This window comes from Ornithorhynchus anatinus, chromosome 4, assembly GCF_004115215.2.
Source record: "Ornithorhynchus anatinus isolate Pmale09 chromosome 4, mOrnAna1.pri.v4, whole genome shotgun sequence".
In the NCBI taxonomy this organism is placed as follows: Eukaryota; Metazoa; Chordata; class Mammalia; order Monotremata; family Ornithorhynchidae; genus Ornithorhynchus; species Ornithorhynchus anatinus.
In genome coordinates, this window is record NC_041731.1 from 35600696 (window position 1) to 35617079 (window position 16384).

Sequence of the window (16384 nt, forward strand, 5' to 3'; positions counted from 1 at the left end):
TCTCTAAAAAAGGAAGTTACTATTTCCTTTAATCTCTTGGACCACGGAACTGGCCAAATTGCTGGTCACTACTTTTCCCGAAGTGCTTATGTTTTGAGATCCAAAATTCCAGAAGTGATAACATCCTCATTTCTTTTGTAGTTTCCGGGCAAAGGGGAAAATGCAACTTACCTTTTGAAAAACTTGATAGTTGGATTTGGACCATATATCAAGCTGGAAAAATAAAGCAAAGAAAACTATTACAGTCATCATCCAGGGTGACTTTTACTGCTAAAAGCACTATAACTCTGACTGGTTACTTGGGTTGGAAACAATAACCGAAAGCCTACAATCAGAAATAAATACCCTAGTTTAAGGAAATAACCACCTCATAAAACAAAACTCTTTCCTAACAAGGGCCTCTTTATAACAACAAGATATAGTCATTGCCCACACATAGCCAATAGCCCAAGATTTACAAAGGACTGCAGTGAGCCTGTTCTAACAAAAGGTATTTGGATTTTATGAGCTCACATGATGTACCAAATCAATGCCTCGTCATTGCTTCCAGTTAAAGAGCTGGGAAACAAATAAAGGCAGAAAAAACATCCAACAATACTAATGTCAGGAAAGAGCTTGGGGAAATTGCAGATTAAACGAGGTAACTATCACGGGATCCCCTGAGTGCTAAAAATCTGCTTTAATAAATGAGTTGAAGATTACAGAAAGTTGAAACCCTTGGTCAATGAGCCTTTTGAAACCAGTAGCTGGGGGGTAGACCAGTGGTCAAGGTGGAAGCATCTGAAAGAGCCTTTTAAATTCGCATTTTGTGGTATTGATTCTGGTGCCCACGGGAGATAAAGAAGATACCTAAAAATACAGGAAGGACAGTGTAATTTTAGTTGTCAAGCTTCAAAGATGTCTGCTCATTTTCAGGACACATCACCCGAAGTTTGCCTCCTGCAACAAAAACCCGTGGAAGAATACGTTCTTTTTGACGGGCAACGGGTATTTTATAGAAAGACAGAATTGTGGTGTGCATCTCTCCCTCGTTCTGCCCGACCGCTTTGGGGAGCAGACGGCAGGCAGAGGCTGAGTATTGTCGCTGCTAGGATGAACAAGGGGAATGGTAAAGGAGTCCTCCCTTCAACCACCCCATCACTACCGCAGGAGGAAGCTTGGTGCCTGATAGGAGCAGAGCAAGAGCAGAAGCGTCCGGATGCACAATCCATGAATCCCCTTGTCATCAGGGTTTGACCAAGCCCCTCCCTCTTTTACTGCCAGCCTACACAGCTCTGTGGAAATTAGTTCTTGCCCCCATGGGAGCCCAAGACAATAATAATGATAATTATATAATAATAATAATTATGGTATTTGTTAAGCACTTACTCTGTGCCAAGCACTGTTCTAAGCACTGGGGAAGATACAACGTAATCAGGTTGTCCCACATGGGGCTCACAGTTTTAATCTCCATTTTACAGATGAGGTAACTGAGGCACAGAGAAGTTAAGTTGCTTTCCTAAGGTTACACAGCAGATGGTTGGCGGAGCTGGGATTAGAACCCACGTCCTCTGGCTCCCAAGCCTGTGCTCTTTCCATTAAGCCACACTGCTTCTTTAAGAAAAAAGACAGAAGGCCTTCTTCCCACCATCTTGAACATCATGAAGGTCTTCCAACCCTTAGATTCCAGGCTGGTAATACCGATAAAAATAATAATTGTGGTATTTGTTAAGCACTTATTATGTGCCAAGCACTGTACTAAGTCCTGAGCACTTTACATTAGCAGTCAAAGCTGGGGCCATGGCCCAGGCTACTCCCTGCTACAAATACCACTAACTGACTAAGGCTGTTGGGCTTTAAAGGTATAGCTTGGGGTTTTTTTTAATGATATTTGTTAAGCGCTTATTATGTGCCAGGCACAGTACTAAACACTAGGGTAGATACAAGCATTGGACACAGTCTCTTTCCCACACACAGCTCACAATCTTAATCCTCATTTTACAGATGAGGTCACTGAGGCACGGATAAGTTAACAGGACTTGCCCAAGGTCACACAGCAGACAAGTGGTGGAGCGGGGATTAGAACCCAAGGTTTTCTGACTCCAGCCCTGAGATCCACCTGCTAGGCCATGCTGCTGATCCATTTAGATGGTTTGGCTGGGCTTCTGAACCAAGTGGCATCCCCAAGAAAAGGTCCCCTGGGAGTCAGGACACCTGGGTTCTAATTCCGGATCTCTCACTCAGCCATCATTATCATTATTATTATCTGGGGCAGATTGCTCCTCTAGTGCTAACCTTCTCACCGTGCCTTTAGATCGCCAGTCTTGTCGCCCACCCCTAGCCCACATCCTGCCTCTGGCCTGGAATGCCCTCCCTTCTCAAATCTGACAGAAACTTACTCTTCCACGTTTCAAAGCCTTATTGAAGGCACATCTCCTCCAAGAGGCCTTCCGAGACTAAGCCCCACTTTCCCTCATCTCCCACTCCCTTCTGCATCGCCCTCACTTACTCCCTTTGCTCGTCCCCCTTCCCAAGCCCCACAGCACTTATGTACATATCTGTAATTCCATTTATTTGTATTGATGTTTGCCTCCCCACTCTAGACTGTAAGCTCATTTTAGGCAGGGAATCTCACTGTTTATTGTTATATTGAACTTTCCCAAGCTCCTAGTACAGTGCTCTGCACACAGTAAGTGCTCCAAAAGTACGACTGACTGAATGAATGAATGACAATTTCTCTGTGCTGCAGTTTCCCCGTCTGTAAAATAATCAATTAATCAGTCAAATTTATTGAACGCTTACTAAGCATGTGGAAGAGTACAATACAGTAGATTTGGTAAAGAAGCAGCGTGGCTCAGTGGAAAGAGGCCGGGCTTGGGAGTCAGAGGTCATGGGTTCTAATCCCGCCTCTGCCATTTGTCAGCTGTGTGACTTTGGGCAAGTCACTTCACTTCTCTGGGCCTCAGTTCCCTCATCTGTAAAATGGGGATGAAGCCTGTGAACCCCATGAGGGACAACCTGATCACCATGTATCCCCCCAGCACTTACAACAGTGCTTTGCACATAGTAAGCGCTTAACAAATACCAACATTATTATTATTATTATTAAACATGCTCCCTGTCTTCAAGGAGTTTTCAATCTAGCTGGGGAGACAAGACATCAAAATAAATTACAGATAAGGGAAGGAGCAGAGTAGAGAGAGATGTATATTAGGGTTCTGAGGCTGGGATTCGGCTGAGTATCAAAATGCTTAAAGGGAACAGGAGCAACAGCTTAAAGGGAACAGGAACAACAGCATAGTTGACCCAAATAATAATAATGTTGGTATTTGTAAAGCGCTTACTATGTGCCAAGCACTAGTCTAAGCACTGGGTTAGACACAGGGGAATCAGGTTGTCCCACGTGGGGCTCACAGTCTTAATCCCCATTTTACAGATGAGGTAACTGAAGCACCGATAAGTTCAGTGACTTGCCCAAAGTCACACAGCTGACAAGTGGCCGAGCCGGGATTCAAACCCATGATCTCTGACTCCAAATGGGAGTATGAATAAGGTGGGGAAATGAGAAATTAGTTAAGGATGGCCTCTTAGAGAAGGTAGGATTTCAATTGGGCTTTGAAGTCGGGAGAATGGTGGGCTGACAGATATTGAGGGGAAGGGAGTTCCAGGAGGGAGTTCCGGACCACAGGGAAGATGTGAGCAAGGGGTCGACAACAAGGGAGATTCACTCACTCACTCAGTAGTATTTATTGAGCGCTTACTATGTGCAGAGCACCGTACTAAGCGCTTGGAATGTACAATTCGGCAACACACAGAGACAATCCCTGCCCCATAACGGGCTCACAGTCTAAACGGGGAAGACAGATGGCAAAGCAAAACAGAACAAAACAAGACAACATCGTCAAGACTAAGCGCTAGGAGGGAATACAGAGGTGGGAATTAGACACGGTCCCTGCCTCTCATGGGGCTCACAGTCTAATATTAAGAATGGTATCTCTTAAGCACTTACTATGTGCCACACACTGTTTTAAGGAGTGGGGTAGGTACAGGGTAATCAGGTTGGTTGATCAGGTTGAGATAGAGGCACAGTGAGTCGGTTGGTGCTAGGAGTGAGGTGCGCAGTATGGGTTATAGAAGGAAACCAGTGCGGTTAAGGAGGAGGGTTAACTGAGTGACTGCCTTAAAGCCAGTGGTAAGAAGTATGAGTTTGATGGGAAGACGGAAGAATAACCGTTGGAGGTTTGTGAGGTGGGGGAGATGCACGCGGAACCTTTTTTTTTGGAAAAATGATCTGAGCATTAATGAATAATGATAAAAATGTTGGTAATTGTTAAGTGCTTACTATGTGCCAAGCACTGTACCACGTGCTAGGTAGATACAAGACAGGTTGGTTGGACAAAGTTCCTGACCCACATGGGGCTTGCGGTCTAAGAGAAGAATTGACTAGAGTGGGGAGAGACTTAGAGGCAGGGAGGTCAGCGTGAAAGCTGATGCAGTAGTCAAGGTGGGATATGACAAGTGCTGGGATCAGCATCGCAGCAGTGAAGTCAAGGATGGATAACATTTCCAGGAGAAGGGGGTGGTCCTCGGGGTCAAAGAAAGCCGAGAGGACTAGTGAGATTAGAATGGAATAGTATCCATTGGACTTGGCCAGTAGGTCACCGGTGACCTTAGAGAGGGCAGAAACCAGATTACGGGGGTCGAGAATCAATCAGTGGGATGGCATTTACTGAGCATTTACCAGGTGCAGAGCACTGTACAAGTATTTGGGAGAGTACAATAAGTACAAGAAGAAACAGCGTGGCTGAGTGGAAAGAGCATGGGCTTGGGAGTCAGGGGTCATGGGTTCGAATTCCGGCTCTGCCACTTGTCAGTTGTGTGACTGTGGGCAAATCACTTCACTTCTTTGTGCCTCAGTTCCCTCCTCTGTAAAATGGGGATTAAGACTGTGAGCCTCATGTGGGACAATCTGATTACCCTGTATCTACCCCAGTGCTTAGTACAGTGCTCTGCACACAGTAAGCGTTTAACAAATACCAACATTATTATTACAATAGGACAGAATTAGCACATGCTCCCTGAGATAATTAGAGGAGAGGAACTGAAGCAGTGGTTGTAAACAACTCTCTAGATTAGATAGGCGGGAGATGGGGTGATAATTGGAGGTGCTGCTAGGTCAAGGGAGGGGTTTTTTTAAAAATAAAGAATAAATGGGCATGTTTGAAAATAAGGATTAAATATCTGTTCTCACTCCAGTTTAAGCTGTGAGTCACATGTGGGTCAGACTGAGTCTGACCTGGTTATTTTTTTCCACTACAGTTTTTAGCACATACTGTGTGCTTCACAAATACCAGTTTTCTTCAGTTTGTGAAGTTAATTTTTCATTTGATGTAATTTCTTCCATTTTTTAGATTGTAAAATCCTAATGTTCTCACAGCCTAAAGGCAAGTGTTCAACACATAATAGTGATGCAACTGCAAGTCTCACCATGTTGAATAATTAAGTGTAAGGGTCTCCATTTAACCATCTGGGTAAACAGGACTCATCAACCCTAATCTTGAGGAGTTGTTGAGATTTTAGGACCTTAGGATCCTATGGCTTTAATGTGCAGATGTTACAAAATAAAAGTTATCACTCAGAAGTTTTTTCCCCCCCCCCCCCCCCCCCCCCCCCCGCAAAAGTTTTGATTAGAATCTGCTTTCACCATGCAGGTCATAAAGATATTTCAGAGTTGGCAGGATGAATAAGAATGGCTTTTAGCATCTTTCTGCTTTACTGAAATTGTTGCCAAGACACACACATGCCGAGATTTTGTATCTAATTTTTAAAAGTGAAATCGAAGTTTGAACCTGGAAACCAAAGTAACACTTTCCGTTTTAAGACCTCTCTACATTGCACCGCTTCTTCCTTTGAAAGCCACCTTACTCCTTCCTGTATTTCAATATCACAGCTGAGTAGCTAGTGAAAAGTCAGGGAGCTAAACATCCTCACCAATGGGACTGCTGCTTTTTATACAATATAGGCACTTTCCAAAACCTTCCTTTCAAAACCAGCAAATTATTTTTCAATTAAAAATGCTAGAGAGGAATACTCTGCGGAATACTTAGGAGAGGGATTTCCTAGATTAATTGAAGATTCGCAGAACAAACCATGCCCACTCAACTTTATCATGCTCCTTCTTTTCAGCCATCTAAATATATTCAACACCCAAGTGCATTATAGATGGCATCTGGGGCAGAAGTTTATTCAGTAAGGGCTGTTGCCTGGTGCCTCTGGATAAAAAGGGTATTGAATCACCATGCATTTTCCTTATTTTGCAATTAATTCAGATCAGGAGTTTGGGTTGGGTGTTCTCGAGAGTTATGCCGAAGGAAACCATCCTATTAAGAGTTCTGGAGTTGATGTTCCCCTTCAGAGCCAACGAGATTTCTGAAATCCATGAGGGGAGATTGTGCTGATCCATGTTTATCAGCTTCAGTCTTTCTACTGGAAGGGCATGATCACTGAATTTTTGCTGGCCCTAGGGTTTCAGAAATTATGTTCTTTGGTGCCAAGTACAGGAAATCTTTAGCCGATACTGAGTAGCAACATGGTCCAGTGGAAAAAGCTCAGGCCTGGGAGACAGAGGGTGTGTTTTCTAATTCCGGTGCTGCCACTTGTCTGCCGTGTCACCCTGGGAAAGTTCGTTCACTTCACTCTTCTGTGCCTCTGTTACCTCATCTGTAAAATGGGGATTTAGACTGAGTCCCATGTGGGTTACGGGCTGTGTCCACCCTGATTACTTTGTATCTACCCCAGATAGAGAAGCAGAGTGGCGCAGTGGAAAGAGCACGGGCTTTGGAGTCAGGGCTCATGAGTTCGAATCCCAGCTCTGCCATTTGTCAGCTGTGTGACTGTGGGCAAGTCACTTAACTTCTCGGTGCCTCAGTTCCCTCATCTGTAAAATGGGGATTAAGACTGTGAGCCCCACGTGGGACAACCTGATTCCCCTGTGTCCACCCCAGCGCTTAGAACAGTGCTCTGCACATAGTAAGCGCTTAACAAATACCAACATTATTATTATTATTAACAGTGAAGTCTGCTTTATGCATATTAAAGTAATACAAGAGTTCATTAATTGTTTCAAATATGCCTTATCTGCAAACAGAATCAGTCAAGACTGAAACTCAGGCTCTTTGGCGAAGAAAAATACTAGAATCAGGAATCGGATTCCTCTGACAATGATCATGAAACCTAAAAGAGCATAAAATACGTGAGGGCAACCAACATGATTCTGTGAAGGCAAAGCAGGGTGAGAAGCAGGGAGGCCTAGTGGAAAGAGGACTTGGATTCTCATCCTGGCTCTGCAACTTACCTGCTGTGTGATCTTGGGCAAATCACTTCATGTTGAGCCTCCATTTCCTCAGCTGTAAAATGGGGGTTCAATACCTGTTCTCCCTCCTGCTTAGACTGTAAGCCTCACTTGGGATTGGGGCTGGGTTCAAATTAATCTACTCTAGCATTTAGTACCATGCATGGCACGTAGAATGTATTTAATAAATACCACAATTATTACTATTACAAACCACACCCAATTTAAACTACTGCCATGATAAAAGTGTAGACCATAGAGACAAGGAAGAAGCAAAGGATGAAATAAATCTATATGGTTCTTGAACTTCTTTTCAACACTATACTTCTGTAACTTTCTTCTCAACTTCAGGAGTCATTTATGAACAAGGAAACTTGTAAAAATATTGACAACCAGATAATATTGACCCTTAAATATACAGAAATAGGGAGAAATTAAAACAAAATGAAATCCCAGAAAAGCCAATGTGGAAAGCACAGTAATAATATGCAAGTTTTTAAAGCTTTCAATCCTAACTGTGCTTCTTCACAAAAAGAGCATTCTTTTATTTCAAGGTATGCTTAAGGAATTCCTATTCTACAAACAGCAAATGTAGGAGCAAAACATTATTTCAGGTCCCTTTTTGCAATCAAAAATAAGTTTGTATCATTTCAAATGGCCATGGAATAGAATGAGAGATTTGCTGGGAGCAGCACAACATTGCCTTCAATGAGATTCCAACATCTAACCTCCTTAATTTACAAACATTACCTTGGGAAGAAACCCTCGGTAACAAAAGCTTGTTTTGCCCAAACACTGAAACACGGCAAGGGTAATATATGTCTTAGAGCTCTGAGGTCATCCAAGTTTAAAAATAAGAAACCGATATTCAGCCACCTTAAATGACGGCCCACCCTCTGCCGTGAAAATAAAAAGGTGGCAGAGGTAGTACTGAAGAATGCATTGTTACGGGTCTATTATTCTTCAACTTTTCACTTTCAATCAAGAGACACATTTGTAACTAAAAAACTGCTGAAAGCACAATTTCAGGGCATCCTCTGCATGTGAATTAACCTGGGTCCCCCCCTCCTCCCCCAAGAGCTGTCTCCCCCTCACTCATCCACCCCAGCATAAGTAACAAGAGGCCATTTTCTGAAGGTCGTCTGAACGATTTCAAAGGCGATAACAAATCAAAATGTTCCTTCAATCTAATATCAAACAGGGCTGGTGCCAACACTTATTAGAAAAATCAGATTCAAGTCTCCCCTTCCCCCATGACCCAAACACACACGCAGGCACACACACACATACACATATGCAGGCACACAACTTTGAAGTGGAAAGAATGCAGGGATAAGAATTTACCCTAGAGATCATTCTAGCTGTCTTTGAAGGTTCCCTTTGAAAACTTGCATTTCTTTTCCTCTCAAGCTAGAAGGCTAAAAGCTACCTTTTCTTATTGATATGAGTAATTAATGAAGCTCTCACAGTAAATTAACTGATTTTTATTAGGGGGTTCTGGTTGCTTGTATTTAAATCTAAAAGATGGCAAATTAAAAATAGGTCCAGATATTGGACTTTTAATTCCCCGCCTACTTTATACATGTGAAGTCAGAGTTCTTCAGAACCTTTATACCTACAGAAAAACAGGTTAGCAAGCCAAAAGCAACTCCACTGCATTTTTTACTTTTTATTAGTGGGATGCTTCGTTATCAAAAACCCTTTCGAGAATCTAGAGAGGAGAGGCATGGTTCATTTTTCAACAATCTGGGTGGAGCTGGTGATTATTTAGAACTTTTTGATTCTGACTGGATTGAATATGTCATTCATTCATTCAATTGTATTTATTGAGTGCTTACTGTACGCAGAGCGCTCTACTAAACACTTGGGAAAGTACGATTCAACAAGGAACAGATACATTCTCTGCCTACAATGAGTTTATGGCCTATTTGGGGCTGGAAATTGGGGTGGCACCAAGTTTCCACAGTAGCTCCAGGAGAAGTGTGCGCTGGCTAGGTTGGTTTAAGAAGAAGCAGAGTCAACTGCAGCACAACCAAGAGTCCAAATCCCCTTCAGACGGCAAAGATGCCATGGCTCTCTACCCTTTCCTGGCGGGACTGTTAATTCAACAATTGCAGCTGGACAGGCATAAAATTGGCCAAATATAGCCTCCGGTCTTTTAAACAAGAAATTGATTATTCAAGCAACTATTGATCCATGCAGCTCGTCTTCTCAATTCAAAGCATCTTGTTTAAAATGTTATGCTTTATCTGTAATGTGCCAGACCCTTAAATACATTGATTTTGCTCCATTATACATATACGACGGCTACCTAACCAAAACAGGGATAACTAATAGCTTCTGCTAGAGGCTATTTTCATGCACATCTTGGATTTGGTGATTGTTTTTAAAAGGGCCATTAAAGAGGGGGATTAATCAAATAGGCCTGAATTAGTTCTTGAGCAGGCAGGCAACTAGCCAGCTTCTGTACCAAATTTTAATATTTCTCTAAAATGATGGACTGGCTGAATCTTGGTAGTCTACCTATTTCTTCTCTTCCCGACTTCCTGTTTGCCATTTGGACCGATATGGGCAGTTGGGAAGGGGAGAACAAAACCTCTGCACTAATGACTCAAGTCACTCTGGGATAGAGGAATCCAAAATCTAATTGCAGTGATACAAACTTATTAATTATAAGATTACATTTGTCGAGAGCTTACTTTGGGCAGAGCACTATATTAAATGCTGGAGATGAATGAAAGATCATAATTCAGACACATTCCCTGGGTCAAAAAAGCCTCGCCAATGAAAAAAAGGGGTGAGAGAAGATAAATGAAATAAAAATGATAAATTAATGAAACAGGCTAGAGCAAAAGCCCTGCCAGGAATTCTCCTAACTTTCTCTACAATGGGTCCTGAAGAGTGAGTTACATTTCTGTTCAGAAGGCATTAAATGCAAACAGAATGATCTTCCTGTGGCAGCCAACCTCTTTCAATTTTCCCTTCGTTTTCTTTTCCTTTCTTTGATACTTCCCCTTTTCACAAGTTCTCCTTGAACCCAACATTGATACTGTGTTATGTGCTTAACTGAACAGTTAGAGCCTCCAACTTACTTTACGCAGTGGAGCTTGGAATTAAAAATGAGGAAGACCATACAACCCATTGATGTGTGCTGTATTGGCTATCAGCTCTTCTGAAAGAAAGAAAAATCCTAATTATGTCATTGTTTTTGGGTGCTAGGTGCTCAGCTTGCTATGAAAATAAAAAGTTCATTAAATGGAGGAAGCCCCAGAGGACATGCGAGAAAGATATTAATACTTAATACCAACAGAGGTGGAGGGGTGGGTTTGGGTGGGTGTCTCGGCAGTAAAACCCAGAAACAGTCAGTCTGTCAGGAGCCATTAACCTTTCTGATGCTCTTTTAGAGAGCCATATGGAGTGTGTGCAGTCAAAACAAATTGAGGGGACAAGCTGGGTGAATGTTTCATAAAAATAAATCACTCACAGTAATGATAATTTTTTTAAACATGTATATATACGTTTAAAAAACATATGTACCAAATATATATATATAAATATATCTAAATATATCTATGTGTGTGTTTTTATGGAATTTGTTTAGCATCTGCTATGTGCCAGCACTGCACTATGCACTGGGTTGGAAACAGTCAATGTCCCACATGAGGCTCTCAGTCTTAATTCTCATTTTACAGATGAAGTAACTGAGGCACAGAGAAGTTAAGTGACTTGCTCATGGTAACACAGCAGACATATATGTATATAGATACATTTATATATACATAGGCATACATATATACAAATACACACACACACACACATATATATGGTTCACATATAAATCATATATATATGTGTGTGCACGAGTAAATTTATATATATATCTATTTATATATATACTATTGTCATTCATTCATTCAATTTTATTTACTGAGCGCTTACTGTGTGCAGAGCACTGTACTAAGCGCTTGGAATGTACAATTTGAATCTCTACCCAATGTACAATAGATAATCTCTACCCAAGAAGGGGCTCACATTCTAAAAGGGGGAGACAGATAGCAAAACAAAACGAGTAGTCAGGCAACAATACCATCAAAATAGATAAAGAGAATCACAGATATATACACATCATTAATAAAATAAATAGAGCAATAATATATACAAATATACACAAGTGCTTTGGGGAGGGGAAGGGGGTAGAGCAGAGGGAGGGAGTAGGGGCAATGGGGAGGGGAGAAGGGGCAGAGGGAAAGGGAGGGTTCAGTCTGGGAAGGCCTCCTGGAGGAGGTGAGCTCTCAGTAGGCCTTTGAGGAGGGGAAGACAGTTAGTTTGGCAGATGTGAGGAGGATTTGTTTTTCAACAAACACATCCCAAAAACATTCCATAGATACGTGTGTGTGTTTGTGTGTGTGCGTAAATTTATAATATATCTATATACACTATTGTCAACAAACACATTCCAAGAAAATCTAGGGAGTTTCACAGAAAAGATGATCAAGTTGGGTTAAAATTAACCCCCAATTTCCTGATGGTTCTGAAAAAAGTGATATGCTCCACTCTGGGTTCTTGGCATGCTGGTTGACTAGGGAGGACAGGGGAAGCTGCATGCAAAGAACAGAGAACATGCATAATGAGGCAACTGGGATCTAAGGTGATAAATTAAATATTCAACTAAGGAAATCAGGCTTAGGAAAAAAACACCCATAAGCTTGTGCTTCTAACGTGTGAGGAGTGGGTGAGAAATTAGAGCTGAACATGACTGTTGCTCATTTCAGGTAAATGACCATCCTTGTGTTTGTTGCAATCTAATGTATTTACCTTACATTTCCAATGCATGGTCCCAAATGGAGGAGAGAGTAAACACCTTACCTTGCCATCTTCTGTGTATACATTTTCATGATATCCTTTCACTATCGTTCGGTCAATGAAGAGACTTCTCATCACAACGATCACCTTCAACACCTTTCCTAGGGTAACCTGTCATGATAAGATGGTGCCACAAGAAATTGAAGTAAAATAGGCTATAGCTGAGCTAACAACAACAATTTGTTCAAGTTTTCATTTATCATATCATATTTTTACTAATAGAAGAAAATGGATAGATGTGTGCAAATCCACCTGGACAGAGCAGGCTATCTGATATTCAAATACATGAGAGTTGATCTGTGCCTAAACAGGATAGCTAGTCTTTCAAGTATAGCTAACGTACAACATCTAGTGGTAAGTCAAAATATAAATGGAAAACGTCTAATTTAAGTATATTTTTGGTCATGAAAACCAGTCACATTCACAGAAATGCATATCAATACTCTTGAGACACTGCATTTTCAAGCAGGGTTTTCCCTCCTTTATTCCTCTCAAGTAAACCAGATTACTCTTTAAATTGTGTACTAAAAAGAAATATTTTAAAAAAAATGATCTCATGGTAGCCAAGAAAAAAGTAAACTGCCTCAGAGGAGAAGCAGCGGCAAGTAAATAGCAATGGCATTAGTGGCGTCCTCCTAAGAGCTCAAACTGTTTCACAGACAGAACACTAACACGACTCACAAGAGGCTTTTTATTATGCATAACTCACAGATGAGGTAGTGGAGCTGAAATCCACTCAAGATCATTCTGCAAATCAGTGACAGAGAGAACCCCCATCTCTTTCCTATTTACCCTGGGCAAGTGACAAGTTATCCAGGTGAATAAATTGGTGAGGATTGCTATGATGCAAATTTAGGTGATAGATTTAGCTAAATACAGCAACTCTCCTCCACTTCAAAGCTTTATTAAAGGCACATTTCCTTCAAAAGGCCTTTCCAGACTAAACCCCACTTTCCGCACCTCCCACTCCCTTCCTTGTCGCCTTGACTTGCTCCCTTTGCTCTTCCCCCGCCTCACGGCCCCACAGCACTTATGTATACAACTGTAATTGTATTTATTTGTGTTGATGCCTGTCTCCTCTGCTCTAGACTGTGAGCTCATTGTAGGGAGGGACTGTCACTGTTTATTGTATTTTCCCATGCGCTTAGTACAGTGATCTGCACTCAGTAAGGGCTTAATAAATAATAATAATAATGTTGGTATTTGTTAAGCGCTTACTATGTGCCGAGCACTGTTCTAAGCGCTGGGGTAGACATAGGGGAATCAGGTTGTCCCACGTGGGGCTCACAGTCTTAATCCCCATTTTACAGATGAGAGAACTGAGGCACAGAGAAGTTAAGTGACTTGCCCACAGTCACACAGCCGACAAGTGGCAGAGCTGGGATTCGAACTCATGAGCCCTGACTCCAAAGCCCGTGCTCTTTCCACTGAGCCACGCTGCTTCTCTACGTGAATACGACTGAATGAATGAAAACTCTGGAGAAACCATCGAGGAGTGGAGCCAAAGTAGTAGTGGGGGACTGGTCTTCCTGCTGCTTCCATGCTCCATGTGACGGGTATTTTTTGGGGGAAGTATGCTGCTCTAATCTTAAGGATGGCTGAATGAGGGGGTGCTCGGTTTCTCCTCGGGTCTCTCTCCTCTTACCTAAACTTAGGTGACGCATGCATAATAGTATTGCACATTTCCAAGCGCTTAAGACAATGCTCTATGGTCTGTGTTCCCCCTCTAGACTGTAAGTTTGTTGCCGGCAGGGAACACGCCTACCTCCTCTGTTATATTGTACTCTCCCAAGTGCTCAGTACAGTGCTTTGCACACAGTAAATGCTCAATAAATATGACACTGACTGATGGCTCTGCACCCCGGTGCTCAATAATTATTACCAGTTGAATGATTGATTTGCTCCAACTTCCTCCTAATTCCTATGCAAGAAGTCTTGCTGTCACTCACATTCCCCAATTTTCCTTTTCCTTCTCCCATATCACTTGCTAGTTAGGCCATTTCTCATCATCACTATATTATCAATGGATAACACCAACAACTCTTCCTCCAAGTACCTTCACACCTCCTCTTGCTTTGATTATTGCAGGTACCAGTTTGACCTCTTAAAATCCAAGCTCCCTTAACTCTAATACTTTTATTTAATGTCTAGACTGAAAGCTTGTTACAGGCAGGGAATGTGTCTCCAATTCTGTTGTAGCACATAGTGAGCACTCAATAAATGCCATTGATTACTTATATTTAGATAGAAATCAGTGCTGTTGATCTCCCTTTCATTGGGTACATACATTCTAAAAAATACGTTGGAGCTATAGTTCAGAAAGCTCAAAACAAGCATTTTTATCCATTGCCTTTCACTCTGTGAGCCTGGAGATGAAACACATCTCTTTTTGTGGCACCACGTGCCAGAATAAGGCAAATTCAGATTTTTAATTCCCTTCCCAAGCTGGCACAGAGACTGCCTGAGCCCACGGTGTTTCCTTTAATGCAAACCAAATCCAAACACGTTTTTTGCAGCCAAGTGCCAGTCAGCAGAAGACCGCTATCTTAATTTGGAAAAAAAATAAACTCAAAAATTTCCATGATGTTTTAAAAGTCACTTTTGTTGCCCTTAACACTGGGGGAAGCAAAATCTCATTTGTCCATGGGTTCTGGTTTTGGATATATAAAGATGTTTTCTGGTAAACTAGCATAGAGTGGTTGAGTAGCAGAACACTGTGGTGTAAAATTCTCGAGGGGTTCTAAATGAGGGGCTTCACCCTCAATCAATCAAATTCACTGAGTGCTTACTATGTGCAGAGCACTGCTCTAAAAACTTGGGAGAGTACACTATAATAGGGTTGAAGTTCCTCCTTCTGGTTGGAAAGAGGTAGGCTGGATACTGGAATCTTTGCTTCACTTTTAATGAGAAAGAAGATTGTTAATTCCAGGTCAAAAGATTTTTTTCAATCTTGGAACTAATAAACCTCTGGTTTAAAATGCAAGCAATGGGGAACATAAGACTGGCCAAGAGCTCAGTCCTTTAGGAATTCTGTCAGAGGAGTTTAGATCAAAAGTTCCACAAGACCAGGAATCATGTCTTCTTCCCACACTTGCATAGTGCATTGTAGTGCAGACAGTGGGTATTCAATATTATACAATATTGTCATAGTGTAGTCTCCCAAGAGCTTAGTACAGTTTTCTGCACACAGGAAGCGCTCAATAAATATGACTGGCTGAATGAATGAATTTATATTTGATGATGATGACGATGATAATGATACCACCTGCTACGATAGAATTAAGCAAATTCACCCACTAGCAACAGCTGAGCAGCCCCATTTCTTTTTTCAGATTACACTAACAAACACACGCTTAACTCTAAATGATAGATATTTGGGCTCTCAAGCCCGAGGTGCCTGGTGGATGTACTCATAAACAATCGCTTGGGGTGGTAACCGCTAATCAACTAGCCCACACAGAAGCTTGACAGCGCTGCCAAAAGAATACTAAGGGAATCCACTTGGTTGCATTTTTAAAAGCTCCCTAAAATAGCCAGAACCTGTGTAAATTTCTATTTGCAATTTGGGCATATTGGTTTGATAAAGCACCACACTACCAATCAACTAAATTACGAGGACCTGAATCTTCCTCTGAACTAACCACTATCTACTCTACTCGGAGACAAGATGCTGGCTGACACCCTATTGGACTGCCCCTGGCAATTCCTATGGGAAATCAGAAATTCAAGCTAATGCCATCTGGTAATGAAACGAGTTCGATGTTGCCAAGGCAACATCTTCTATACTAAGAAGTGTATTTTCCAGAGGGCTTGCCACTTGTATCGCATCAGCCACTCTGAGGGTCCAAGTGGCATTTTATTCAGGAAGACGTACTATAACAAAGGAGTTTTCTGGGTAGTGGATAAAGAAAAAAGAAGAAAAAAGAAGATTTGTCTGATTTCCTAGGTTGCTCAGGGCTCATCCAATGATACCTATTTAGTGATGTTATTATTGCCCAATTCTTTGTCAGGATAAGAGTCTTTCTTGGCAGCTGCAGCTGAAGTTCATAGTCTTTTAAGTCTTGTTTTATCACTTTGGCTAGTTACAGAGTGGCAGCCTGCTGTGTTATCTCCTGCTGAGAGAATTTTCTGTCTTTCTACTGCAAGACGATTCATAAGATAGAGAGGGCAAAAGTGAGGAAGGCACATTCC

The 16384-nt window shown here is 41.8% G+C and overlaps 1 protein-coding gene across 1 annotated transcript in view; it reads right to left on the minus strand.

Annotated features, from left to right (window-relative positions):
- MED27 (mediator complex subunit 27) overlaps window positions 1-16384 on the minus strand; it is a 201948-nt gene that overhangs the window by 25190 nt on the left and 160374 nt on the right. Inside the window, exons 5-6 of the mRNA XM_029062672.1 lie at window positions 12197-12304; window positions 172-213 (exon numbers count right to left, since the gene is read on the minus strand). Coding sequence (XP_028918505.1) covers window positions 172-213; window positions 12197-12304 — 150 coding nt within the window. The remainder of the gene's footprint in view (window positions 1-171; window positions 214-12196; window positions 12305-16384) is intronic.